Below are 27250 nucleotides of genomic sequence, written 5' to 3'. Positions count from 1 at the left end.
AGCAGATTTGCAGCAGCATGAATTGGATGGCAACGAAGTTCTTCCCTTTTAAAAATAAAATCTTTCACTTTACTTTCTTCTATAGCTGTAAGTGGAGATATACTGAGATTTTCAAAAACATTTGTTCTTATCTTGGTTATTAGATAAGGAATTTCTGACAAAAGTGTGCTATCTGATTCAGATGCAGTGATTGCTGCAGCAATTGGCTTTAGAATCTTCAGGGAATTTTGCAGCTGAACTCAGAAGACATCCTGATCAAGAAGAGTGTTTCTCACACTCCTGGGTACTTTAAGATCTTCAGCTATTACTGTTTCTTGAAGAGCTTCTTTGTTTTTTAGTAAACCTTCAAAGGAGATCACCACTCTAGCCCACTGAGTTTTACTACAGAGCTTCAGTGTCACTATTTTATTCTTTGCATTTTTTCTACTTGCTTCTTCTTGAAAACTGCAGCTTCAATATGAGTACCTTTTACATGTTTTAGAACTTCTTTTGCTCATCTATAGATCATTTGAAGGGTGTCCAGTTTCATAATATCATTAAGAAGCAAGTTGAGCCCATGAGATGCACATCCTATTGCAGTAATATGTGGATACTTCTCCATTATGATCTCCCATGCTGCTTTCATATTGCTGGCATTGTCAGTCAGTAAAGCAAATACTTTACCACTTCCAATTTTCTGTAGGACTTCACATATTTTACAGCTGATATACTCTGCAGTATGTCTGTTCTCTTCCGTTTCAATGCTTTTGTAAAAAACTGGTTGAGGTGTTGTTATAACAAAATTTATAATTTCTTCTCCTCTCACATTTGTCCATCCATCTGTCAGTAGTGCAAGACACAATGCTTCATTAATTTTTCCTGTCAGTATGTATTTTCAGTTATTGAAAATGGTGTTCCAGAAGAATATATTGCTCTTGCAAGAGCTTGATCAATTTTTTCCTGATCTTGTATACAAATGAAGTTATTGAATAATTTTTGGATGCAGCTGTCTTCTGTACCTGTTTATTTGAAGATGCTGCTGATGGGACAACACTTTGTGTTGCTGCTGATGTTACAGATGGAGTAGAAAGAGGACTTCTTGAATGAGAATGTTGAGAAAAACTATGTGTGTTTTCATCATTGTGGTCCTCTTCAATTAGATCCATGAAGGGTTTTTTAATATCTACAGGACACTTGTTACATACAAGAATGTGTTTTGTCATCCGCCTGGTTAGTACTTGGATGGGAGACCACCTGGGAATACCGGGTGCTATAGGCCTATACCATAGTCTTTCGAGACTGAAGGCTACCAACCAACCAACCAACCAGCATTTGGAAATGCAGATTTCATCTCACAATATTTGCAAATCACATTTTTCTTCTCAGAAGAACTTGTAATGTGAAAATGCCTCCATATGTTAGATGTTGGTCTCACCATTTTCCTGAGGGGAGTAGGAAAGAAAAATCATTTAATGGCTAGTTTGCAAGAAGACACTAATCTGTGGTTGTGGGTGGGGGAAGTAAAGAACAGATTAGTAGTAATTAAGTTTACACAAAGGTTATAAAGATAAACTAATGTAGCTAAATGATTCCGTTTTCTGGAATCGGATAAATGTAAACCCTTACATATAAGAGCTTCCACAGCTCTGCGGCATGGTAGGTGCGGGCGGGGATGGAGGCAGGGAGGAGGTGTTCATGGGTGGGGGGAGGCTAGCGGGGGGCAGAGAGAGGGCAGGGAGGAGGCGCGATGGGGAGGTGTGACGTGGGGAGGGGGGCGGGCTGGAGGCGTGCCGGGGGAGAGAGGGAGGCGGGTCTGCGGAGCTCTGCTCCGCAGGATCCAAGACGCTCGTGTAGGGCTCGCACCCTACATGAGCGCCTTTACCTTACCACCTATCTTTTGGTTGGTGGTAAAGTGAGTAGCCCCATTGCAGGGCTGCTTACCTTACCTGGGAGAAGGGGACAAAAGTCTCCTTCTCCCAAGGCACCTCCTGCAGTAGCCCAGGAGGCACAGGATCCAGTTGCAGCCCTTCTCGGTGCCGCCAAGCCTGGGCGCCCCAGGCAGCTTAGGATTGGGCTGTGATTCAGTTTTCTGGAATCAGATAAATGTAAACTCTTAACTTTTTAAATTAAGTATATACTTTCAGGTCCTTTTTGTTGCTCTGTATTCTCTTCCAATGCTTTGAGGCCTAGTGAAGAGGACAGAACAGAACCAAACATACCCACCCACATGCAAAAACAAAACTGAAACTTTTTCTTTTCTTGTGATAATAGCAGCACCTCCTAAGGGAAGAAATGCATCTTGTTCTTGCATTGGAGAATTCAGTTTTTTAACCTAGGACTTGCTTGTCCTCAGTGTACAGAAATTAGAATAATCTGATACCATACATATTTATCAGAAATATTTTGGAAAATATTGGAACACCTTGTCTTAAAATATTTTATTCATCCTGTTAAAATAAAACATTCCATAATCAATGTTTTTCTTTTTTTTCTTTTTCTAATTTTTTAGAAAAAAACAAAAAAAGGCTTCAGGAAAAAAACAGAAAAAACAATTTTTTAAACCAAATTTTTATGTTTTTTATTGCAGGCCTTCACATCTCTACTGTTGAGATGTGACTGACCTACTGAGACTGACCTACGGAGATGTGATGAGACCTACTGACAAGCCCTAGGCTTCTCCATTTCTATCTTTCTTGCCCCCTCCACACACACTATCAGTTGAGCATGCCAATACCTGTTTTATACATCAGTCGCATAACATTGACCCTACTAGTTTCAGCTCAGACATCCTCATTTAATAAGTGTTTGACTGTACTTGTTGCATTATTCTGAAGGTAGTCATATTCACAGCTGAAATTCTTGAGGGAAGAGACTTCTAAGAGGGCACTGGTTCAAGACCCAAAGAGAAAAACAGACCTCAGGAAGATGGGACTCTCTAGACACCACACAGAGATATTGATGCAACTGAGTGAAAGTTTGGCATGTTATTATTATTATTAATTATTAACAGTATTTATATACTGCTTTTCAACTCAAAGTTCACATAGCGGTTTACAGAGAAAAATCAAATAACTAAATGGCTCCCTGTCCCAAAAGGGCTCACAATCTAAAAAGATGCAAATGAATACCAGCAGACAGCCACTAGAACAGACAGTGCTGGGGTGAGGTGGGCCAGTTACTCTCCCCCTGCTAATGTTATGGCAGGAAAAATTGGATTTGTAGTCTGTCAGGCTCACTGAGAGGCATGAATTGGGTTGGCATAAGTTCAGAAAGCTACAGAACGGGGAATGAAGGTCACCCAGCCATGTGATATACTGAAGGTCTAGTAACCAAAGGCAAACTATTGTGATAAACCATATTAAAAAATATTTTGCAGCATCAAATTCAATTTTCAAGTATACTGTACTGCTTTGTGTGTGTCTCTTACCTTTCAGAAAATTAAATTAGCAGCTGCTGCATGGGTGCTTTGTATGTCACCATAAACCAAAAATCAAATTAACTACCGCTGTCCTAAAAGTGGAACACCAGTTCAAGTGGCTAAATGAATGCTTGATTGGAAAATCTGATCTTCAGTTTATGAAAGCACAAAGATTGCTTCACTGAGCCTTAATTTCTCTCTGTCATTTCTGTGGAACAGCAGAGGCTTTCTTGCCCTTTTAGTAGGACCCCTTAGTACTAGTACACATGGAATACAGAGATATATATCTCTCCAGCCTTGATTTTATCTTTGTATTGTCTCCCTCTCTTATTGTTTTCTTAAATGACAACCACTTAGTTGGCAACCTTCAGTCTCAAAAGACTATGGTATCGCGCTCTGAAAGGTGGTTCTGGAACAGCGTCTAGTGTGGCTGAAAAGGCCGATTCGGGAGTGACAATCCCTTCCACACTGGGAGCAAGTGCAGTCTGTCCCTGGTCTGTCTCCCTGGCTATGGGCCTTCCTTCTTTGCCTCTTAGCCTCAGACTGTTGGCCAAGTGTCTCTTCAAACTGGGAAAGGCCATGTTGCACAGCCTGCCTCCAAGCGGGCCAGAAAATGAAAATAAGTGGAACACTTATTTATTATGGTGACTTATTATTTATTATGGTGATTTATTATGGTTATTATGGTGACTTTTGCAACCAGCTGAAGTTGGGGGCACGATCCAGTTATGAATTCTGACCCAACAGGTAAGACTAATGGCATATTGCAGAGTTATCTTGGGGTCTCTTTATTTATTTATTTATTTATTTATTTATTTATTTATTTATTTATTTGGGTCATGGCATGAAAAAGGTTGAAGATCACTGGCATACTGGACTGAGGAACCCCAAGTTGAAATCCCTGGTCAGACACTATGCTCACCTCATGGAGTGACCTTGGGACAGACACCACCTCTCAGCCAAATCCACCTCACACAGTGTTGTGAGGATAAAATGGATGGGGGGGGGGGTTTAGTCATTTGTGGCACTCTGACCTCCTTGAAGGACAAGTGGGGTAGAAGCTTAAATTCAATGTTGTTCCATAAACTGTTGTGTAGATCAGTGTTTCTCAAACAGTGGGTCAGGACCCACTAGGTGAGTTGCGAGTCAATTTCAGGTGGATCCCCACTCATTTCAATATTTTATTTTTAATATATTAGACTTGATACTACCTTGGTATGTGACTGCATTTGGGGAAATGTTACACATTTGTACTTTTAACAGGCTACTATGTATATGCTTTTGATAGTAAATGGGACTTACTCCTGGGTAAGTGTGGGTAGGATTGCAGTTTAGGATTATAAAAATTTTCCTGTTTGATGATGTTACTTCCAGCCATGACATAACTTCTGGTGGGTCCTGACAAATTCTCTTTCTAAAAAGTGGGTTGCAGTGCTAAAAATTTGAAAACCACTGGTGTAGACTAAAGATACAATATAAGAATAAGAAACTGCTGTTTGCCTCTCAATCTACAAATGGAGTACAAGGACATCTCTTTGGGGACAGAGCAATATTCATTCTAGCCTGGCTGTCAGCTCTGTATTCGCTGGAAGAAAATAAGTTTGAATCATTCAAGACACCACTTTAAATCCCTGCAGTTCATGCAGTGATGGAGTTTGCCAAGACATCTAAGCTGCAGGAGGCAAGAATCTCTTTTATGTAAAAATGTGGATATAAGACTGGGCTACAGAATGAATACTGGATATTAGTAAAAGCCAGAGAACTTCAATATTGAAGTTTGTTCCATTATGCAACTTGTATAAGTCTTGCAACTTGTAAAAGAAAACAAAAACCCAACAATTTTTTGCAAAGATTGGATTCTGAAGATCTTTCACTCATTTCCATTCTCTAAAACAATTCTATCAAGACAATGTGAAGGTTAATATATTTTTAAAGGCAATATTTAATATTTAATAATTTTTTAAAAAGGCGATGCTGCCACACCCCATACTATTACACATGGGTTGGCTATAATGACAGTGCTAGCATCATAAAACACAAAAGCAAAAATAAACAAGGTTATTTTTTTCCCATTGGGAAAGGTTGTAGGAAATAGGATACTATGAAATCCAAGATGCTAAGGTGAGCCCATCAAATCAGGTTCGTAGAAATAGTGTTATTGCTCATAGAAATAGTCGTTCATAGAAATAGTGTTATTGCTCTCAACTTGTTTTTCACAATCCTGTGCAGTTCACCACAGGAAACCATTCTTGAACTTGTGAACTGCTGAAGGGCAATATCTACTCAGTGTGGCAGATTCCCTGCTGGGAATTATTAGGAAAGGGAATGAAAATAAAACTATCATTACTATGATACCCTTCTACAAATCTATAGATAGTGTGACCACTTTCGGAGAATGTAAAGTTCTGGTTACACCCATCTCAAAAAGGATATTGTAGAACTGGTAAAGTGAATAGTATTTAAAGTAGTATAAAGCAGTATTTAGCTCTGAGGTCCCTTCCCAAAGCTGTTCTTCGTCCCAAGAGGACAACTGTTCATCGCAGTGGAAGCTTCCCATCCAGAGCATGATTTACATTGGGAGCATGGCATGGATTAAATACACCTTCCCCATGGATAGTGATCCAGATTGGACTAAAAAACTATTGAACTTAAACATGCAGGACCAAACATCATGTTCAGAGCCCAATCCTATGCATGTCTACTCAGAAGTAAGCCCCACTATAGTCAATGGAGCTTACTCCTAGGTAAGTGTGTAGCCTAAATGTAGCATGCAGTTTGGCCCTTAATTTAAATGGTCTACTATGTGCATCCCAAAGTCCTCCATGGGAAGAGGGAACTACTTGACTTTTTGCAGGGGTTGGGGCTGTTGGGACAGAAGGGTTTTTTTTGTGTTGCTTTTTTTTTAAACATTATTGGTAGCACTAGCCTCTGGGGGTGTGGGAAGCCCTCCGCAGGGCTCCCCAAGCCTCTGGGTCACTAAAAATTGTGATTGGAAACCTGTACCACCCCGGAGGCCAGTGCTGCAGAGGACTTTGTGAATCACTGGATTAAACCTTTCTAAGCAAGTGCTTTTCAAATTATCTGCCATGGTGGACTAGGAATGTGGCAATTTTTTTCTCCAATGCGCCATGGACCAGTGCTAAAAGCACACAGTATAACAGCTCTTGCCTCATCTCTCCCTCTTCTTTTCCCACTGCTGTGTGAAGCTTAGTGTATGTCCAAGTCCCTTGGGAGACACTGAGAAGTCAGAAGTACAGGAGCTACACCACAGACTGGCAGGTGATCGTGTGTGAATTGGTGCTGGTCAGCAGACCACAGTTTGCTCTAAGCTATTTTAGCTAATGGGCATCACTACATCTGGTGGAAATGAACTGCATAAATTAATGACAAATTATGTTAAATAGTAAAACATTAATTACATATAATTAATTCCATTAATTACATGCTGGGTGAAGAAGTTTTTCATGCTCCATATCCTTGACAATGTAATAAGAATAGACTAAAAGTCAGATCTGAGCTATCCTGTTCAAATCTAGTTGGTATAGATATCCAATTAGTATAGATCTAATAACTCAACCCTGAAATGTTTCTTGGCATAAACCTTGATCTTCAAGTCAAAAGAACTAAACAATGCTCCAGAAAGATGACAGGGCCTGAACTTTGGCAAGTCTCTGAGGTGAGGAGTTGCAACAGCTGGGAACAGGCTCTAAGAATGAACAGGGCACCCAGACATGGCACAGGTGACTTTCTGTTACTGTGTCCACAGAGGAAACTTTGAAGTACATTGGAAGTCAGCAGCAAAAGACACATTCAGCAGAAGAGACACAATTTTATATAGTTCAGATTTATTCAGACTTTATACATCAATGTAAATGTTTCAAGATGAGCTTGATAACAGTAAGATCTGGCTTATAGAGCTATAAGGCACAAGCATAACAGACAGAGGGTTTTTTTTCATTCTGCTTTCCCTTTTGTCAGTCAACAATACAATAGCAGCTACCAGACTCAAAACACAAATGACACAGTGAGCTTGCTGCAGCATATACCAATTAGTACGTACAGTGCTCGCTCATACCCAGAAACTTATGTCAAAGTTTTAAGTGAAAGTGTTGCAAATATTTAATCCTCAAAGTAAGCAGAATTTCTGAGAGACCAAGAGATATTTAAAAATCTTTCTCACATGTACAGACCTGTAACAAGGGCCTTGCCACTGGAGCAGTGCCCCACCCCCTCACCTCCAGGCTCTCCCCTGCTGAGTTAACAGCATCCTAAAACGATGCAGCCTGTATGGATTTCATACCTCTAGATCAGGGGTGCCCAAACCCCGGCCCTGGGGCCACTTGCGGCCCTTGAGGACTCCCAATCCGGCCTACTGGGAGCCCCCAGTCTCCAATTAGCTCTGGCCCTTTGGAGACTAGCTGGAGCCCACACTGGCCTGACGCAACTGCTCTCAGTTTGACGGCCAACTGCTCAACCTCTTGTGTGAGCTGTGGGACAAGGGCTCCTTTCACTGCTTGCTGTTTCATGTCTGTGATGCAGCAGTGGCAGCAAAGGAAAGGCCAGCCCTGCTTTGTGCAAGGCCTTTCATAGGCCATGAGCTATTGCAAGACCTTCATTCATTCATATCAGTTCCATCTCTAATGTATTCATTTATCTAAATTTATTGAAATTTGAAATGTAAATTAACTCTCTCCTCCCCCCCCCCCCAGTGTCAGAGAGATGATTTGGCCTTCCTGCCAAAAAGTTTGGACAGCCCTGCTCTAGATCTATACTGGCACTAAGCAAATATATATCACACAATTAACACTGCAACCGTGAGCACCCACTTCTGGGTAGCATCTCAGACACACTTACAGTGCAATCCTATGTATATCTACTGAGAAGTAAGCCCCACTGAGTTCAGTGGGACTTACTTCCATGTAAGTGTGTGCAGGATTGCAGCCTTATTTACTTAGTTGGGAGTCTGTTGACTTCCTAAGTAAATATATTTAAGGTTAGATGCCAGCCCTTGTTCTCTTGTGACCTTTCTTTGCTTTGGCTTCCACATTGTAGGCAACAGTGTTCACTTGTTTCATTATTTCAGCTGGGTGAGGGAATGTGCAGGCGTGTATTGGAATTGCGGAAGATATTACTGAGGAGATAGGGTGTGGTGTCCACAGTGCCCCTTGCTCTGAGTAAATGCAGGATTAAAGCCCAGGTGGTAACTGGAGGTGTGCTGCACAGCTGCAGCCACTAGAGCATAAGGAGATCCTCAGGTATATAGGGAACACCTGAGGCAGAAAGGGTTTGGTGGGTTTTGAAGGAGTGCAGGTTGGAGAGGAGACTGACTGGGTTTATGGAATTGGGAATCAGACTGTGGATTGTGACTGGACTTTGGCTTTGGCCTTTGATTAGGATACCCTGACGAATTGGACTGACCTACCTGGAACCTGACTTTGGACTGTAACTTGGCTTATTGGCAACTCTGATTGATTGGACTGGTTTACAAGGCCCAGTGGATTGGGATTTGGCAAAACAAGGTGTTACTTGCAAACTGTAACTATCACCATGGCCAGCCTCCCTGTTTCTATGTTATTATACCAAAAGGGGAAGACTGTGATTAAATAAACATTGGTGGAAGTTTCACCACAGAAATCTGAAGGGAAGATTTCCATTCCTTTGTTACATACAATACTAGTTTATGGAATTCTTTGTCACACAGTGAGGGTCACTACAAATTCATGAAGCATAAGTCCATCAATGGTTATGAATATTGCCATGACAACAATAACTGAAATTCCTATTTTCAGAGATAGTATACCTCTCATTTATTCACATTTTTATACTGTCCTTCCTCCAAAGAGCTCAGGGCAGTGTACACAGCTGTTCCCCTCCTTTTTTCCTCACAACAACCCTGTGAGGTAGGTGAGGCTGAGAGAAAGTGACTGGCCCAAGGTCACCTAGGAAACTTCATGGCTGAGGGGGGATTTGAACCTGGATCTTCCAGATCTGAGTCCACCTCCCAAACCACTACACTACCCTGGCTCTCATTACCAGGAGCTGGGGGTGGCTATCCTGATTTATGAACTTTTAGCAGTATCTGGCTGGCCACATAAATATGCATCAGGATCTATTTGTTTATTTATTAGATTTATATTCCATCTTTCTCCCCGAAGGATATAAAGAATTAATTAGGGTCACACAAGAGACTTCCACTAATTCAGTTAAATCTTTTTCCTTTGAATAGCTCAGAGACACATATAGAGCATAACATATCACAAAATACTTTTGAATCTACAGTATTCAGTTTCTAAAGTGGTTTGCCTTGTGGTACAGAGGGCTTATCTTCCAGAAAACTCATATACAGCCCACTGGGGCTCCCGAGACAACCTTAAGGCTTTGAATTTTGGACATCATCTGGGATTATAAAGATCTTTGATCTTATCTAGCAAGGCAATTTTGAAACATCCATGAAGATGTCTCTGGATATATTCCTCAAGCTACCAATGAAATATTAGCCTATGGTATCTGAACATTTTCCAGCCAACACCAGTACTCTGGAGTGCTTCTTTTTTTTAAAAAAAATTCATTTTATCCCTTTTTTCTTCAAGAAGCTTTTTGTGGCACACAGTTATTCCCCTCCTGTTTATCTTTACAACAGTCCTGTGAGGTAGGTTATCCTGAGAGCCCAAGACACCTGCCGAATGTCACCCAGGTCTCCCCAGTCCAAATATATTGTTCCAGTTTTGACATCATAGAAGATTTGGATTGCAAAGAGCCCTGCCCCCCTGCTTTTGGTACTTCTTGTGTTCTTTTAGGTTCAAGACATGGTTCAAAGTGAATAGGTACATGGATCACAATAGGTTACAAAGCTAAGGGGCCCAGTCCTATCCAATTTTCCAGTGCCGGTGCTGCTGTGCCAATGGGGTATGCACTGCATCCTGTGGTGAGGAGGTAGTCACAGAGGTCTCCTCAAGGTATGGGAACATTTGTTCCCTTACCTTGGGGCTGCATTGTGGCTGCACTGGTGCTGGAAAGTTGGATAGGATTGGGCATGAAGGCTGCAATCCTAACCACACTCTCCTGAGAGTAAGCCCCATTGAACAAAATAGGACTTACTTCTGAGTAGACCTGGTTAGGATTGTGGTATAAAGCTGTACAATATTTGGAATACAAAGATAGATGTACAGTCAGCATTTATCCACAGTTAACATATTGTTATAAGGACAATAAATAAGGTTTTAAATCATCCCAGCCAAATGTACATTACCATGGATAGGACTGCTGTGTTGTGATTATTACATGTCAAATATCCCTTGTTGTATTCTGAATAAATATTGTAACTGGAGGTTGGATGAGATAAAAAGCTGCTTCTACCAGGGTAGCTCTCCTGTTCAACCTGCAGAGGTTCTCCTTCCTCCTCTCTCCTGGAGCAGCTTCTCCACCCACTACAGCAACACCTTGATCCTCAGCAGGTCTTGGGCATAGCAGCCATACACCAATTTCCAGTGTCTCCAAAGCCCATTCACCCATCTGTTCTTTAGTCAGTCCATCAGTAGTTCCAGTAGTCTATCAGCCATTAGTTCCTCAGTCCATTAATCCTTCAGTTTGTTTGTTTCCTCCAAGCTTTCCTCCTACTACTACCACCAACCCCTTTTCCTTCCTGCAGGTGCTACTTTTAACTCTGAGGGCCTTTCTGCCTCCAAGTGGCTGTTGCTGTGCAGCATACCTACTGCTAGTTAGAACCCTGCGATTAACCCTATGCTTGTCTGCCAGAGCAAGGGGCCACTGTTGACACCACACCATATCTCCTCAAGGGATCTTGTGTATTTCCATTACAACATGTAATGTTCTTTATGAGAACTGGAGTTCTCTCTCTTAAGATCTGCCAGATGCATGAGCTTTGAAGATTACAAGCCACTCACTTTTTCAGAACAGCCTGCTGTTTTTCTAACCCAACATATCCACCTTTTACAAATGTTTTCAAGCGGAGGTGTTGAAGTGCTGTAAGTTTTAGAAAAGAAAATGTACAAGAATGTACTCTTGATTTTTCTTTACAGCCTGCTAATTGTATTTTCACATAATTAGCAGCACAAGGAGCAGCCCAATCCTACCTTGTTACGTGAAAATCCCCTTTTTCCTTTCAAGTTGTGATTTTATATCTGGTTATGTATTATGGACTAAAATATCATGCAGGCCAAACCTCAACATACAGGCCACAAAGGAGTCAAGTCACAAGCTCACCCTTTTCTCTAGGGACACTGGAAGAGTAAATCATTGTTTAAGTGTTTTTTAATCTAATCACTGCATATGCAAACACCTTAGGGAAGAAAGACTTTAGCAACAAAGTCTAAAGAGTAAATCGCTGCTTAAGTGTCTCTTATTGTAAATCAATCACTGCGTATTGTAAGTTTCCCTAGCCAGGGAAGCCAGCTATTAGACCCATCGAATCCTGCTGATAATAGACATCATGTCTCCAAATTCCCTGAAGGGGCGACAGAAAGCAAGCTACCCCCTCCCCAGGAGGCCAGTCATGGCTGATACCTGATCATCCTGTTTTTCTTGCATGCTCCACGTGTCCCACTGTGTGTAGTGAGCATGCGCATCCAGGACAGCTCTAGGCCACATCCAGGTCATTCAGGTCAGCATCCAGGTCAGCAAAAACCCTTTTAAGAGAAGGCTGCCATGTGCTCTCTCTCTCTGGCTGCCCTTCCAAGGCAGAGGGTCCTCCATAGGACTCTCCACCCCTCCCCATCCAACTGCTTTTCAGGACAGGTAACTATATCTGTGTCTGGAACCTTTTCCCTTCTCCCCCCCTTTTTTCTCCCTCTCTCTCCCCATCTTTCATCAGCAACTGGGTTGGCAGATCAGGGACCCCTAAAATCCTTCCCTACAACCTATCCTTTTCTGATTTCCTCGGATGCACCAAATACACTCCACATGCAACCACCATGAAAGTTAGGTACACTGGATCCAAGTACTAGGATTCAAGTAGATATATACTTACCATTTTTCCATGTGCATTATGTATACCTGTGTGTTTTTGCAATAAAAATATAATCCTATTGAAAGTTATCTTTCTCCCAGTCTCTTTTCAAGCTAAAAAGGAATTTCTTTGCATTACGCTGTCTTGTTATCTAGCCTGCGATCTTGCAGTTTCCAATGACGGCATTGTAATAATTCCCCTTAAAACATAACAGCCCTTTTTGGTAACAACCTAATCCCCACACGGTAATGCAGTGGTGCCAACATGGTGTCTGTTGTAGGGGAGTTTCAGCCTTGGGAGGCATCCCTGGGGTAAGGGAACATTTGTTTCCTCGCCCCGAAGTAAGCACAGCTGCCCGGTCTCCTAGGACCTGTGTCGGTAGTATTGCTGGTGCAAGTCTGTGTGAACCAGTGAAAGTGGATCAGGCCTGACAAAGGTGTGACAATCTGGCAGACCCCACTGTAGTCAACTGCATTGAGCAGGAAGTTGGACTAGATGACCTCTAAGGTCATTTAAAACTCTATGATTATTTATAAAGAGGATTGATTGCATTGATGAGATAGGGATGTCTTGTGCTCTTTGTTTCCCTTAATACCTAGAGCAGTGGTTCGCACACATTTAACACTGGGACCCACTTTGTAGAATGAGAATCTGTCAGGACCCACTGGAAGTTACATCATCAAGCAGGAAAAGTTTTAACAATCCTAGGCTGTAATCCTACCCACACTTACCCAGGAGTAAATCCCAGTTACCATCATTGTTAAAAGAATATACCTAGTAGCTTGTTAAAAGTACAGGTCTGTAACATTTCCCCAAATGCAGCCACATACCATGGTAGCATCAAGTCTAACAGATTAAAAATAAAATATTGAAATTAATGGGGACCCACCTGAAATTATCTCATGACCCACCTAGTGGGTCCCGACCCACACTTTGAGAAACACTGAACTAGAGCTACACTGTACATCAGTTACTGCCACTTACTTTGACAGAGGTATTTGAAGACCTATTATTAGACCAGGAGATATTTTGTCTCAATAAACAAAGCACAGAATACAGTCAGCAGGTCCCATCTTCATGAGTAACAGCACCCTATAGGCTACAATTTCATGCATACTTATTAGATTTAAATTTATATACTGTACAAACAAGAACAAATCTAACTAAAATTCAAGATTTACCTTGTTTGGGTAATCGTGGAACCAAAGTACAAGATTTAAGTTATCTGAAACAGAAATCTAATAAATCCAACCAAATTATGAGATTTAAATAATCTATAATGAAAAACAGAACCTTATAAATCAATATACATAACATTTATAACCAAGTCACAATCCAATAAATCCAATTACACAATCTTGAATTAGATTAGTAAGAATACAAACAATTTTGAACCAAGATACAAGATTTACCTAATTTTTTTTGTGTTCTCAGCTATGTACAGAGATGAATGCATAAATGTAATACAACATCTGTTTTGAAGAGTGTGCCTTTGCATATCATAACAACAAAAACTGCACCCCACTCCCAGGCTGCTCTTAACTGGCATTGTAAATGGAAGCATGTTGTTAAAAGCAGACCAAAAGTACACATGTGAATCCATCCAAAGGGTTTGAAATGTATTCTTATTATGGTCCTACTGTGGGATATGGAAAATTCACATACAGTATTTCACTGAAGAAAGACCACCAAGCAATGCTAACATCTATTCTAACATCTATTCTGTGAACCCAGACATACACAAATGTGAACCTTGGAGATACAAACTGACTGGATAACCTAACCAGCCAGTGGTTTATGCTCTGGTAGCAGATGTACTGCCTTATTCTTGGTAAAGTCCACTTCTGATTCACTTGGTATGAAAAGTTATGCCCCACTCTTTCTTTTCTGAGGGAAAGAAGGAGCAGAGGCTGGCATATCACCAAGAGGGAGGTGGCATTTGGCATGCTGCCTCAGGCACCAGGAGGTCTTGGGCTGGTCCTGTACTTGATTAAAGCCTACAGTCTTATTGCTACACCCCTGTCCCCCCCCAATAGACAGAGGGCTACATTAACAAGGCAGAAGTTATCTGAAACATTAAGAGGCAAAGAATATGATCCCCTTTATATTCCTTTTACAGGTATGTTAGGGTTGCATGATGATCACTTCTACAACTGCTCCTATGCTAGTCCCAAGATGTGTAAAGTGTTCTGCCCATGTAGGACCTCTGATGCTGTGACTGGGAGCCGTATGTATGACACATCTCCCAAGAAGCTGGATGGTTGAGGACAATTAAGTCAAGGTGATTCTCAGGGACAGAAGACTTGATATATACCAAGACTGTGAAAATACTAATTCTCTGTGCTAATTTGACTGAAGGAGAAAGGAATGTTGTAGCAGAACAGCAAAAGCAAAAAAGAATGTCTGAGGTCCCAATTCTACCTAACCCCTGGTGCCAATGTAGCTGTACCAACAGAGCACAAGCTGCATCTTGCGAGGGGGCAGTCGTGGAGTACTCCTAAAGGTAAGGGAACAGATATTCCAGTAGCCTGGGACAAGCCTTTACAGTCCCAATAGGTCTTCTCAGATCTGTGCCAGCCATTTTGTTGGCATAGGTCCAAGGAGAGTAAGGGAGAGGGAAAAGGGAAAGGAATGGGATAGGATACCTGTGCAAGTTGCTGCCACTATCCTATCCTTTCTTTCCCATTCTGCCTCCTGCCTACCCTCTCTCCACCCAGACATTCCCCCATTTCTGCTGCAGCAGCAGGCTACTAACACTACTGCTGGTTGTGGCAGTGACCCTGAAATGGCCACCTGCATCGCACACAACAATTAGGATTGGGCTGTGATACAGTGAATTATTTCAGAGCATTTCCCAGCTACTTAAATTTGGTAGTTTAATCGTTTTTAAGAAAACATTCATGGCATTTTACTACGGATGAAATCAACACAAAATGGGATGAGGATAATGAAAAACAAATGAGCAAGTTTCATTTAAAAAAGAGTCCTATTATGATAGGAATCTTTTTTTCTTTGTTTTTGAAAAGAATATGCAGAGTGGCAAACCATTAGCAATGGTATACCAACAGCTCAATCCTATGGTAGACTGGAGCTGCTGGCTAGAGCGCTTCTGACAGCAGAAGCGAGTTCCACTGTTGCAAAATGGCTGCTGACGGAGCGCACAGTCATTTTGGGAGTGCAGGGGGTGGGCAGGGTGGGGAAGGAATGGAGAAGAGATTGGTGAGGGGAAGAGGATGGATCGTGTCTGGGAAGGGGGCACTATTGACTGCAGCTGCATAGCTGGTAGCTTATCCCCCTTCCCGGCCTTTCCATTCAGACTTATGCCAGCAAAGTAGCTGGCACAGATCTGAGTCCAGAGGGGCTGTGAGGGCTTACCCCAGGGCAAGGAAATAAATGTTGCCTTACCTTGAAGAGGCCTTCATGGCTTGAAACTCCGCTGCAGGATGCAGCATGCAATCCATTGATGCAGCTACATCGGCAGCTGAGGAGTTCGGTATGATTGGGCTGTAAGAATCCAATCCAATCCTGTAAGAACCCATGCCATGTTGTAGCATGCAACCATGCTAGAAAGATACACACTGTATGCTTTGGTGGGTGGGGGGTAACATAAAGGCAAACAGGAGGTGGGGGGTAACATATAGGCAAACAGGAGGTAAGGAAAAAACATGTTTCCTTACTGTCACATAAGCCTACAGATCACCTATAGGTCTCCTTGGACCTATACCAGCCATTTTGGTGGTGTACAACTGAAGAAGGAAAAAGGTGGGGAGGTTTTGGAAAGAGGATAAGATCCAGTGTGCATGACTACTGCTGGTTCCACTCCTCCCTTAACATACCCTTTTACTCCTCCTCCCTGCCCACTTGCTGCTCCCTGCACTAGCTTACCCATACTGGAGTAGGTTGCTGGCCGCGGAAACAGGCTACCAATGCTGCTGCCCTTTTATAGTGGTGGCTCAAAAATGGATGTTGGTAGTATGCTCTGCATATCATTGGCAATCAATTTACAGCAATGTGACAGTGTTTGCTGCCATAAATTGTATGTTAGGATTGGACCATGTTCCAGGTCTGGACATACTATGTATGTGTTGTCCAGACCAACAACCTTGATGTGATATTAAGGAGACTTAAGTAATCTCCCAACACTGATGTTGAGCAAGGCATACATGCAAAAGAGGCACAAAGCACAGTACCCTGTGTTCTGAACTCTTTTTGGTGGATATGCACCCAGTGGCATCACTAGGATTCGCGTCGGTGAGGGAGTGCCTGTGCGTGTAGTGCACTGCATCCATGTAGTGGGCAGGGCAACACCCCAGGTGGGCGTGGTGATGTACCATTGCCCTGCCCCCACCAATTTTTTGGCTGTACCTTTTGTTAGAACACAGGTATTTCAATGTGGTTTGTTTCATTGCATTCTGCATGAAATTACACATTGATTGATATATAACATGATGGTCTTACTCCTCCAAATTCTGATTTTAGTGATTTTGAAAACTTGTAGAGTCTCACACACACACACCCAGTGTCAACTTACTAACAACTTATTGCAGCAGTTCTCAAACTTTTAGCACTGGGACCCACTTTTTAGAATGACAATCTGTCCAGGACCCATTGGAAGTAATGTCATGGCCAGAAGTGACATCAACAAGCAAATTAAAATAAATAATTATAAATAATTAAATTAAAATAAAATAATTAAAAAAGGGGGGGCCAGTCCTGTTCCACCAAGTGAATCTACTCTGAAGTAAGTCCCATAATGGTTAATGGGACTTACTCTCAGGAAAGTGTGAGTAGGATTGCAGCCTGTGAGCCCAATCCTATGCATGTCTACTCTGAAGTAAGTCCCATAGTGGTCAATGGAGCTTACTCTGTAGTCTGCCTGCAATAACAACCCCCCAAAAAGAATCAGTGAGATCTTCATTCCTCCCCGGTGCCCACTTTGAAGTTCTTCTATTTCAGGCGCATCAGAATAAAGACCCACCTGGCTTCACAAGTGCAAAATAGAAAACTTTCCCCTTACCATTCAAGCCTCTTTTTTGTTCTTTTTAGGGGGCGGGGGACTGCCTTCTGGAGCAGCTCCATAGGATCAGGAACCTTCTGGTGTCCTCACATTCTCCTTTGCCTGGCCTGACCACCAGCCAAGGCATGTCTGCCTACTCAGGAGTAAACACTGTGAGTAGACTGTGAGGCTGCTTTGCTTTTCATAAGACTCCATAGACTGGGAGGGAGGCAGCTGGGAGGGAGGAACCTCCTTCTCTGGTATTTTTGGGGGCTGCATTCATTGGATGAGGACCATTCTGACCTCCGTGGAGCCTCTCAGCCTGCCTCAACTAAGAAAAGTCTGCCTACTTGCGGGTAAACACGGCCACGTTTCGTTTCTGGCTCAGACTCGCAGTGGGGAGGGGGGAACTTCTCGGGTGTTTTTTTTTTGGCTGCATTCATTGGATCAGGACCATTCTGGTGTCGTTTGATTCCTCTCAGCCTGCCCTTTCCAACGGACTATGGCAAGTATGCCTACTCACGAGTAAACGCGCGATACGGCTCACTTTCACTTTCCATAGGGCTCCATGCATTTTTTCCTTCCGTTATTTGGACATAACTTTTGAACGAAAGGAGCTATTTCGATTCTGTTTTTTGCATTGCACTCCGCTGGCCATTCCACATCCAACGGTGTATGGCATGATGTGGTAGCTCCTAACCCCGCGATGTTAGCACGTCACCCCCCCAGCGCGTCACCTGGTGCGGCCCGCACCCCCTGCACCCCCTAGCGTTGCCAGTGTATGCACATGTAGCATTGTAACAGGTATGCTACAGACACTGGCTGGTTGCTCCAGTACTGTCACCTCCTGCCGCTCCTTTGGGAGAATTTAGTACAACTCTTCAGGTTCTCAGGGATGGGAGGAGATTTCAGCTGTGGGGTAATGAGATGTCCATTGTACCAGGGGGCAGGTGAGCATGCAAGACACTCTTTTATCACTATTTTTTGACTCTCCATCTGCACATTTTCCTGCTGTTACAGAAGACACTCCTTATCTTCAACCAGCTCTCACCTCAAGGAACCTGCTGCGGGGTTTTTCATTCTCCAAGAGGAGGAGTTTGCAGCAATGGAGCAACAAGTTAATATACACAATACAGTAAATATACCAGCATTCTGTGCTATATATCAGTAAACATATCAGCTACCATGCTAAAGACACATAAAAAGAGTGCTCAGAATGTATTCCCAGACAACTTGTTTAGCTATCTATCTGTCTAGGCCAGGAGTGTCCAAACTTGGGGGGGATTTACATTTTCAAATTTGAATAAATTTACATAAATGAATATATTAGAGACGGAACTAATATGAATGAATGAATGAATTTTACTGAGCTTTTTTGTAATACACATGAGATCCAGAAAAGGGGGGTTGTTAAAATAATTCCTGACAGATATAACACACCTCTAACTAAGGAAAAGTACAGAACAAACTTAAGAGGAGTCAGAGTGTGCTTCCTCCCCCCCCCTCACGCAGGAGCATGTTTTTACTCTCACTCTCCCCCCCCCCCAATCCTGGCAACAAGCAGCAGCAAAGGAACACAGTCAGGGAGCTGGTGGGCACCTGCCCCCTCAAAACAGGAGTTTGTTTCTCCTCATTCACACAGAGAAGGGAGCTGCCTGTCTCCCTCTCTTAGCCCCTCCCCCATCCTGCACCCAGCACCAAACAAACTTAGAAGCAGGCAGAGAGCTATGTGTATTTCCCCATTCACAAACAGACCCCCCACTTTCCTCCCTCTCTGCCAGCAACCCCAACAAGCAAAAGCAGTAGGTTTCCTCCCCATTCAAATATTCCATGAGTTCTTCCCTGCAGCGCCTGCCTCCAACACTGAGCACTCACAGCCCAATCAGATCCACACTTTCCCATGAGTAAGCCCCACTGACTCTATGGGACTTATGGAGAGTAGACATGCTCTCCAGCTGCATTCAAACATCTCTTCGATTTCTTCCCTGCAGGGGCCATCTCCAACACCAAGCACTCATAGCTCAATCGGATCCACACTTTCCTGGGAGTAAGACTCTATGGGACTTTCTGCTGAGTAGGAGGCAGCAATCCCTCTCTTCACCAGGAGTCCCAGCAAGGGGGAAAGAATGGAGGTGATAATTGCTGCCATTTAGACTTCTTTCATGTGCTTGGAAGGGAGGAGTGAAGCCTGCAGAGAATGACTGATGGATTGTCAGCAGGCTGCCCTCTCTGGCATTATTAAACGACTGTTTTCCTTTAATTTAAAGGGCCCTTCTCATCAGCTTTGACAGAGAAAAATCTGTGGATACTTAGGTTATACCTGTAATCACTTAAGAACATAAGAACAGCCTCACTGGATCAGGCCATAGGCCCATCTAGTCCAGCTTCCTGTATCTCACAGCGGCCCACCAAATGCCCCAGGGAGCACACCAGATAACAAGAGACCTCATCCTGGTGCCCTCCCCTACATCTGGCATTCTGACTTAACCCATTCCTAAAATCAGGAGGTTGCGCATACACATCATGGCTTGTACCCCATAATGGATTTTTCCTCCAGAAACTTGTCCAATCCCCTTTTAAAGGCGTCTAGGCTAGACGCCAGCACCACATCCTGTGGTAAGGAGTTCCACAGACCGACCACACGCTGAGTAAAGAAATATTTTCTTTTGTCTGTCCTAACCTGCCCAACACTCAATTTTAGTGGATGTCCCCTGGTTCTGGTATTATGTGAGAGTGTAAAGAGCATCTCCCTATCCACTCTGTCCATTCCCTGCATAATTATGTATGTCTCAATCATGTCCCCCCTCAAGCGTCTCTTTTCTAGGCTGAAGAGGCCCAAACGCCGTAGCCTTTCCTCATAAGGAAGGTGCCCCAGCCCCGTAATCATCTTAGTTGCTTTCTTTTGCACCTTTTCCATTTCCACTATGTCTTTTTTGAGATGTGGCGACCAGAACTGGACACAATACTCCAGGTGTGGCCTTACCATAGATTTGTACAACGGCATTATAATACTAGCTGTTTTGTTCTCAATACCTTTCCTAATGATCCCAAGCATAGAATTGGCCTTCTTCACTGCCGCCGCACATTGGGTCGACACTTTCATCGACCTGTCCACCACCACCCCAAGATCTCTCTCCTGATCTGTCACAGACAGCTCAGAACCCATCAGCCTATACCTAAAGTTTTGATTTTTTGCCCCAATGTGCATGACTTTACACTTACTGACATTGAAGCGCATCTGCCATTTTGCTGCCCATTCTGCCAGTCTGGAGAGATCCTTCTGGAGCTCCTCACAATCACTTCTGGTCTTTACCACTCGGAAAAGTTTGGTGTCGTCTGCAAACTTAGCCACTTCACTGCTCAACCCTGTCTCCAGGTCATTTATGAAGAGGTTGAAAAGCACTGGTCCCAGGACAGATCCTTGGGGCACACCGCTTTTCACCTCTCTCCATTGTGAAAATTACCCATTGACACCCACTCTCTGCTTCCTGGCCTCCAACCAGTTCTCAATCCATGAGAGGGCCTGTCCTCTAATTCCCTGATTGTGGAGTTTTTTCAGTAGCCTTTGGTGAGGGACCGTGTCAAACGCCTTCTGAAAGTCCAGATATATAATGTCCACGGGTTCTCCCGCATCCACATGCCTGTTGACCTTTTCAAAGAATTCTATAAGGTTCGTGAGGCAAGACTTACCCTTACAGAAGCCATGCTGACTCTCCCTCAGCAAGGCCTGTTCGTCTATGTGTTTTGAGATCCTATCTTTGATGAGGCATTCCACCATCTTACCCGGTATGGATGTTAGGCTGACCGGCCTATAGTTTCCCGGGTCCCCCCTCTTTCCCTTTTTAAAAATAGGCGTGACATTTGCTATCCTCCAATCTTCTGGCACCGTGGCCGTTTTGAGGGACAAGTTGCATACCTTAGTCAAGAGATCTGCAACTTCATTCTTCAATTCCTTAATAACCCTTGGGTGGATGCCATCAGGGCCCGGTGACTTATTGATCTTTAATTTATCAATGAGGTCTGAAACATCTTCTCTTTTAACCTCTATCTGACTTAATTCCTCGGTCAGGAGGGGCCGTTCGGGCAGCGGTATCTGCCTGAGGTCTTCTGCCGTGAAGACAGATGCAAAGAACTCATTTAATTTCTCTGCCATCTCTAAGTCTCCTTTTATCTCCCCTTTCCCTCCCTCACCATCCAGAGGGCCAACCGCTTCTCTGGCGGGTTTCCTGCTTCTAACATATTTGAAGAAGCTTTTATTATTCCCCTTAATGTTGCTGGCCATGCGTTCCTCATAGTCTCGCTTGGCCTCCAGTATCACCTTCTTACATTTCTTTTGCCACAGTTTATGTTCCTTTTTATTCTCCTCATTAGGGCAAGACTTCCATTTACGGAAGGAAGCTTCCTTGCCCTTCACAGCCTCTCTAACTTGGCTGGTTAGCCATGCGGGCACCCTCCTGGATTTAGTGGAACCCTTCTTTCTTTGCGGTATACACCTCTGCTGGGCCTCTATTACTGTTGTTTTCAGCAGCCTCCATGCACTCTGGAGAGATTGGACTCTTTTTACCCTCCCTTTCAACCTCCTTCTAACCAGCCTCCTCATTTGAGGGAAGTCCGCCCGTCGGAAGTCAAGGGTTTTTGTTAGAGATTTGCCTGGTATTCTTCCCCCAACGTGCACGTCAAAACGGATCGCAGCATGATCACTGTTCCCCAATGGCTCAGTAACGTTTACATCTCTAACCAGGTCCTGCGTACCGCACAAAATTAAATCCAGAGTCACCTGTCCTCTGGTGGGCTCCGTGACTAGCTGATCTAAGCCACAGTCATTTAGCACGTCAAGAAATCCGGTTTCCTTATCGTGACCAGAACACAAATTGACCCAGTCAATATGAGGATAATTGAAGTCCCCCATGATTACAACCCTGTTCCTCCTTGTCACCTCCCTGATCTGTTTTCTCATTTCAAGGTCCCCATCAGATTTCTGGTCTGGAGGACGATAGCACACCCCCAGTATTACATCGCTGCACAAGCCTGGAAATTTAACCCACAGAGATTCTACGGTGGAGTCGGACCCACCTTCAATCTCTACTTTGCTGGATTCTATCCCTTCCTTAACATAAACGGCCACCCCACCTCCAACACGCCCCTGCCTGTCCCTCCTGTAGAGTATATAGCCCGGGATTGCAGTATCCCACTGATTCTCCGCATTCCACCAAGTTTCCGTTATGCCCACTATGTCAATATTTTCCCTTGTCACCAGACATTCCAGTTCTCCCACCTTTGCTCGTAGACTTCGGGCATTCGCATAAAAGCATTTATACACGGAATGCCCCAGGATGGGCTGCTTATTCGCTCCTTTGTCCCCGCATCCTCTCATTGTGCCAAACCGTCTATCACATCCCATCACCCTACCTTTCCCAATTTCTTCTCCTACCCTGCCTTTGTCTTGTTGTTTTCTAATCTCCCCATCCTCATCCCATAGGGATGAGGAGTCCCGAACCGGATGCCCCTCGGCTCCTGTCGGCCTTCCCCACTTGTCTCTCTGCAACAGTAAAAAGCAGTTTTTTAAACTGTGATTTTAAAGGGATGCATTTTTCCCCTTCTCCAGATATCAGCACATTCCTTCTCATTTGCAGGGGCCATTCGTGTTGAGTCAAATCCGTATATAAAAAATCCATGTATAGCAAGGCTGGACCTGTATAAATACTGTTAATAATAATAATAATAATAATAATAATAATAATAATAATAATAATAAGGGGCCTGATCATATGCTGGCTACTGCTGATGGAATGGGCACGCACATGGTTGCAAACATGCCATAAAGCACGTAGCGACCACGCCAGGCTAGTGCCACTGGTGGTGAGGCCTGTGGTGGCCTCCGCTGGCTCTGGAGCATCGCTCACTTACTAAGGATAAGTGCACCGCCAGGTTGTGGGAAGGGATGGGGATGGTGGAATGGTGGTGAGGAGAGGGTGTTTCTGGGTGAAGGAAGGGCGGCCCAGGGTGGTTCAGGCCTGGGAGGGGGAGCGGGAATGGCAGCCTTGGCTGCTGCTGCACCCTATTCCCCCTCCCATGCCTGAAAGCCCTACACAGGCTACTTGAATCTGTGTCAGTGATTTCGCTGGTGCAGATTCAAGTAGACCTATAAGGTCTGTGGGGACCTAACACTAGGTAAGGAAACTGGTGTTCGTTTACCTCAAGGAGACCTCGGGCTGGCTCATTGGCCCCACAGGATATAGTGGCGGCCATTTTGGTGCTGCTGTACTGCAGGTGATTGGGCCGTACGGAATTGGGCTGCCTGTGTCTCTGACTCAGGAGGCCACACTTGAGCATTTAGAAGTAAACAGTAGGAGGGTAAGAGGAATGTGTACTTTGGTGCAGGGCTGAACAGAAGAGGTGGCCTTAAAGGATATATGAAGCAGCATTTTAAATAAAGAAGAATCATAGGGAAATTATCGCCATTTGAATTTTGAAAAGAATTAAGTGATCCCGAAAGTCTGTTGATTAGCTTTTTAAGCAACTAAGGACGCAATCCTAACCCCTTATGTCAGTGCTTTCCAGCACTGACTTAAGGGCAATGCAGCTCTGAGGGAAGGGAACAAACATTTCCTTACTTTGAGGAGGCCTCTGTGAGTGACACCCAACTGCAGGATGCAGCACATGTCCCATTGGCATCACTATGCCAGTGCTGGAAAGCAGTGACATAAGGGGTTAGGATTGCACCCTTATTTGGGGAAGGGGCAGTGTCTCTTACAGCCCAATCCTAAGTTGCCCGGCACCCAGAGAAGTAGTGGCACCAAAATTGCGACTGCTGCATTCTAAGGACTTTGGGCAGCCACCACTGGCTCCTTGGGGGAAGGGGACATTCATCCCTTTCCCCTGGGGGAAGTCCCAAGCCCCCAATGGGGCTACTCAAGTTTGCACCAGCTATTTAGCTATTTGCTCTGGGCGGGGGAGTGTGGTGGGCCTCCAGCTGGTGCTGGCTCAGTGCAGAGTGGTGCTCAGCTGGCACCAGCGCAGATCTGACACTGGGTCTTGCAGGCGTGCCTTATGGCACATTTGTGGCACTCAGTACCAGTGGAGGGCTGGTACTGGGTCTTCAGGATCAAGGCTTTTATTCTTTAATACAAATGGTATTGCTTTTGGGCAAGGTTCACATAGGACTTTTTCAGAGATAATGATTCAAGCAGACCAAGATACTTCCAGTTTAATACTGCAAAACTGGAAGCTCCTGAAAGAGATTTAAGCTGTTGGGTTTTATAAATCTTAAAACCTATAATTTGTGTTCCTTTGGAGAATATGTTAGGCTTCAACCATGCTCCTGCTCTCACCACAGTCTCACTGCACTGGCAATAGGACCAAGACTACTGAAGTCCACATGAGAATAAGTCAATACAAATAAAAGCAGATGTTGAAAAGTTGCCTGTTTCAGATATTTGCAGGTATGTTGTTCAGTCTCAGGGATCCCTTTGACACATCAGTGTTCAGTGTTGAAAGGGCAATGTTCTCATATAACTCTTGAGAGTCAAAGCATCTGATGTGGTGGAGCAGAATAACCAAATCTTTTTGGAAATTCTTGTTGAGAAATCCATAAAAGACTGGGTTGATGCACGTCGAGATCATGGCCACCAAATGGCACAAAGTGAAAATAACATTATGGTGGCAGTTTATCAGGGCATCATGGTTCCAATCAAACACAATGTTAAATATGTTCAGAGGTAACCAACATGCTGCAAAGGTCAAAACAATCGAAATCAGCATAATGTTAATTCTTCTACTTTCATTCAATCTGCTCTCTTTCTCCCTTGCCTTATCCACTTTACCATGCCTCTTTTGAAGGCACACAAATATCTTGAGATAGCAGATAAAAATGAACCCTAGTGGAAAGAAGTACTGGAAAACCAACATGGTGGTGGTAAAGGCGAGTCGTCCTGCAAGAGATGGCCAGTCCTCAACACAGACAACCTTGTTGATATAGATGTCACTATGGGAAGAAAGGTTTCTAAAGGGCTCATCAGTGACTTGGTGGAATATAAAGAAGGGAATTGATATTACTAGAGAAAACATCCAAATGGAAACAATTCCCCAGTATGCATGGGAAATATTGGGCTTCCATCCGCGCGGGTTCACTATTAACTGATACCTCTCAACAGCAATTAATACAAGGGAGAATGTCGAGACAGTGACTGACATACTTTGCACAAAACTTGTTATTTTACACATTGCCTCTCCAAACACCCAGTAGTCCATCAAAGTGTATGTGACGGTGAAAGGAATGCACATGATACAAATCAAGATATCAGACAAGGAGAGATTGGCAATCAAAATGTTAGTGACATTTTGACTTTCTTTCTGTTTTCTGATGATAACGATCAGGCAAAGGTTGCCAAAAAGTCCCACCAGTGTGACCACAGCATAAGCTGCAATGAGCAACAAGGTGGCAGGGAGGGAGGGCTGGCAGGACTCAAAATGTGAAAACTCTGGCTTATCACTCTTCGCTATGGACAGATCCATCCTGGGCTGCTGGTGAATGCTCTTATTCAGCCCTGAAACCAGAGGCATTATCTAAGATAGATAAGCTTTTAAATACAAAAACAGAAAAAAACCTTCTTTGCTTTATTTAATTATTTCCTTGGAGTCTGTCAGCAGCAGGAGCACTTAATTTCTTTTCTTCTTCTTTGCATGCCATTCCCTGGGAAGATCTGATCAGGGATGAATTCTGAAATGAAATAGAAGGAGGGGAAGGAAAGTGAAGCTACTTCATACCAATTTATTAATATTGTGCTGTTGTTTTTTTGGACTCATGGGAATGTATTCTTCTCCCTTTTAGGATGATAGGTTACTGACCAGAAGAAACGTAAGTTGAAAACTTCCACGTTTCAAAAAGTATTACATTGCCTTTAAAATACATACCTATAGCCTATCAATTGATCTTCTCCCCCTCGTTTCAGGCCATGCTGCCTCCTTACTCTTTTGGACCTATGCCAGCTATAGAGCCGGCATAGATACAGGGAGACCCATATACCATCAGTGGGCCTATCCAGAGTACCTTGGATATCCAGAGTACCTGGATAGAGTACCTATCCAGAGTACCAGGTCTCCTGCTTCCAAATCCCCTGTAAATACTGAATTTTGTACATAATTAAATCTGCAGGGGGGGGGCACATCAGCAACCAGAAGTGCCCCTCCAAAGCTTTTGGGAGGTCTTCTGAGAGGCCACATGCAACCTCCCCATGTCTCAGAAGGCCTCCTAGGCATTTGGAGAGGCAGTTTCAATTTGCTGGAGAAAAAAAACAAAAACGAAAATGCCTTTCTGAAGCAGTTGGGAGGCCTCAGAAAGCCTTCCTCTCTACCGGAATGTGTGAATACCATTTTGAATTCTCATCACACACAAAAAAATCTCCTTATAAATAATAAACTAGCACACCAGGGAAAAGATTCTATTGCAGCTTGTTTTTGTTGTGTTAGTTTTCTTGGGGGATTTTTTTCACAAAGAATACAATTTAAAAAGGCAACTTCCTTCTGCAGACAGCAACAATACAGTCCGCTTTACCACCTCAGAACGTCTTCACCTTGGTCCCGTTAATTCTGCTGCATGACTAGACAGCCTGTGTGGCAAATCCCAATGACTGGCAGGTTAAGTAGTATTACATATTTGGTTTAATTCTGCTGCTAGAGAACTCACAGACTTTATTCTCACCAAATACTGCTACATGTGAGGATTTCCTAGTGCACAAATGAGCCCTGCCGACTGGGTGGCAGAGACTCTGAATTCATTCTGCCTCATCCCAAAAGAAGCTGATTGGCACTCACATGGCTGTTCAGCCCTGCGTGCGTGATTCTAGTCCAGCAAGGGGGGTCAAGTGTGTTACTCCAGTGCTACAGTTTCTTG

At 43.6% G+C, this 27250-nt stretch overlaps 1 protein-coding gene across 1 annotated transcript; it reads right to left on the bottom strand.

Moving 5' to 3' along the window:
* Positions 1 to 24786: 24786 nt before the first annotated feature.
* On the bottom strand, positions 24787 to 25920 carry LOC136638898 (neuropeptide Y receptor type 6-like). Its single transcript, XM_066612926.1, has one exon. It carries the CDS (start codon positions 25918 to 25920, stop codon positions 24787 to 24789), a length of 1134 nt encoding a protein of 377 aa, XP_066469023.1.
* Positions 25921 to 27250: the final 1330 nt, after the last annotated feature.

The sequence above is a fragment of the Tiliqua scincoides genome, chromosome 2 (genome assembly GCF_035046505.1).
Source record: "Tiliqua scincoides isolate rTilSci1 chromosome 2, rTilSci1.hap2, whole genome shotgun sequence".
NCBI lineage: Eukaryota > Metazoa > Chordata > Lepidosauria > Squamata > Scincidae > Tiliqua > Tiliqua scincoides.
This window is presented reverse-complemented; position numbering and strand designations above follow the sequence as displayed.

Bases quoted from the DNA above. Each gene is read 5' to 3' on its own strand.
- LOC136638898 (XM_066612926.1), bottom strand. From the start codon at position 25,920: ATGCCTCTGGTTTCAGGGCTGAATAAGAGCATTCACCAGCAGCCCAGG.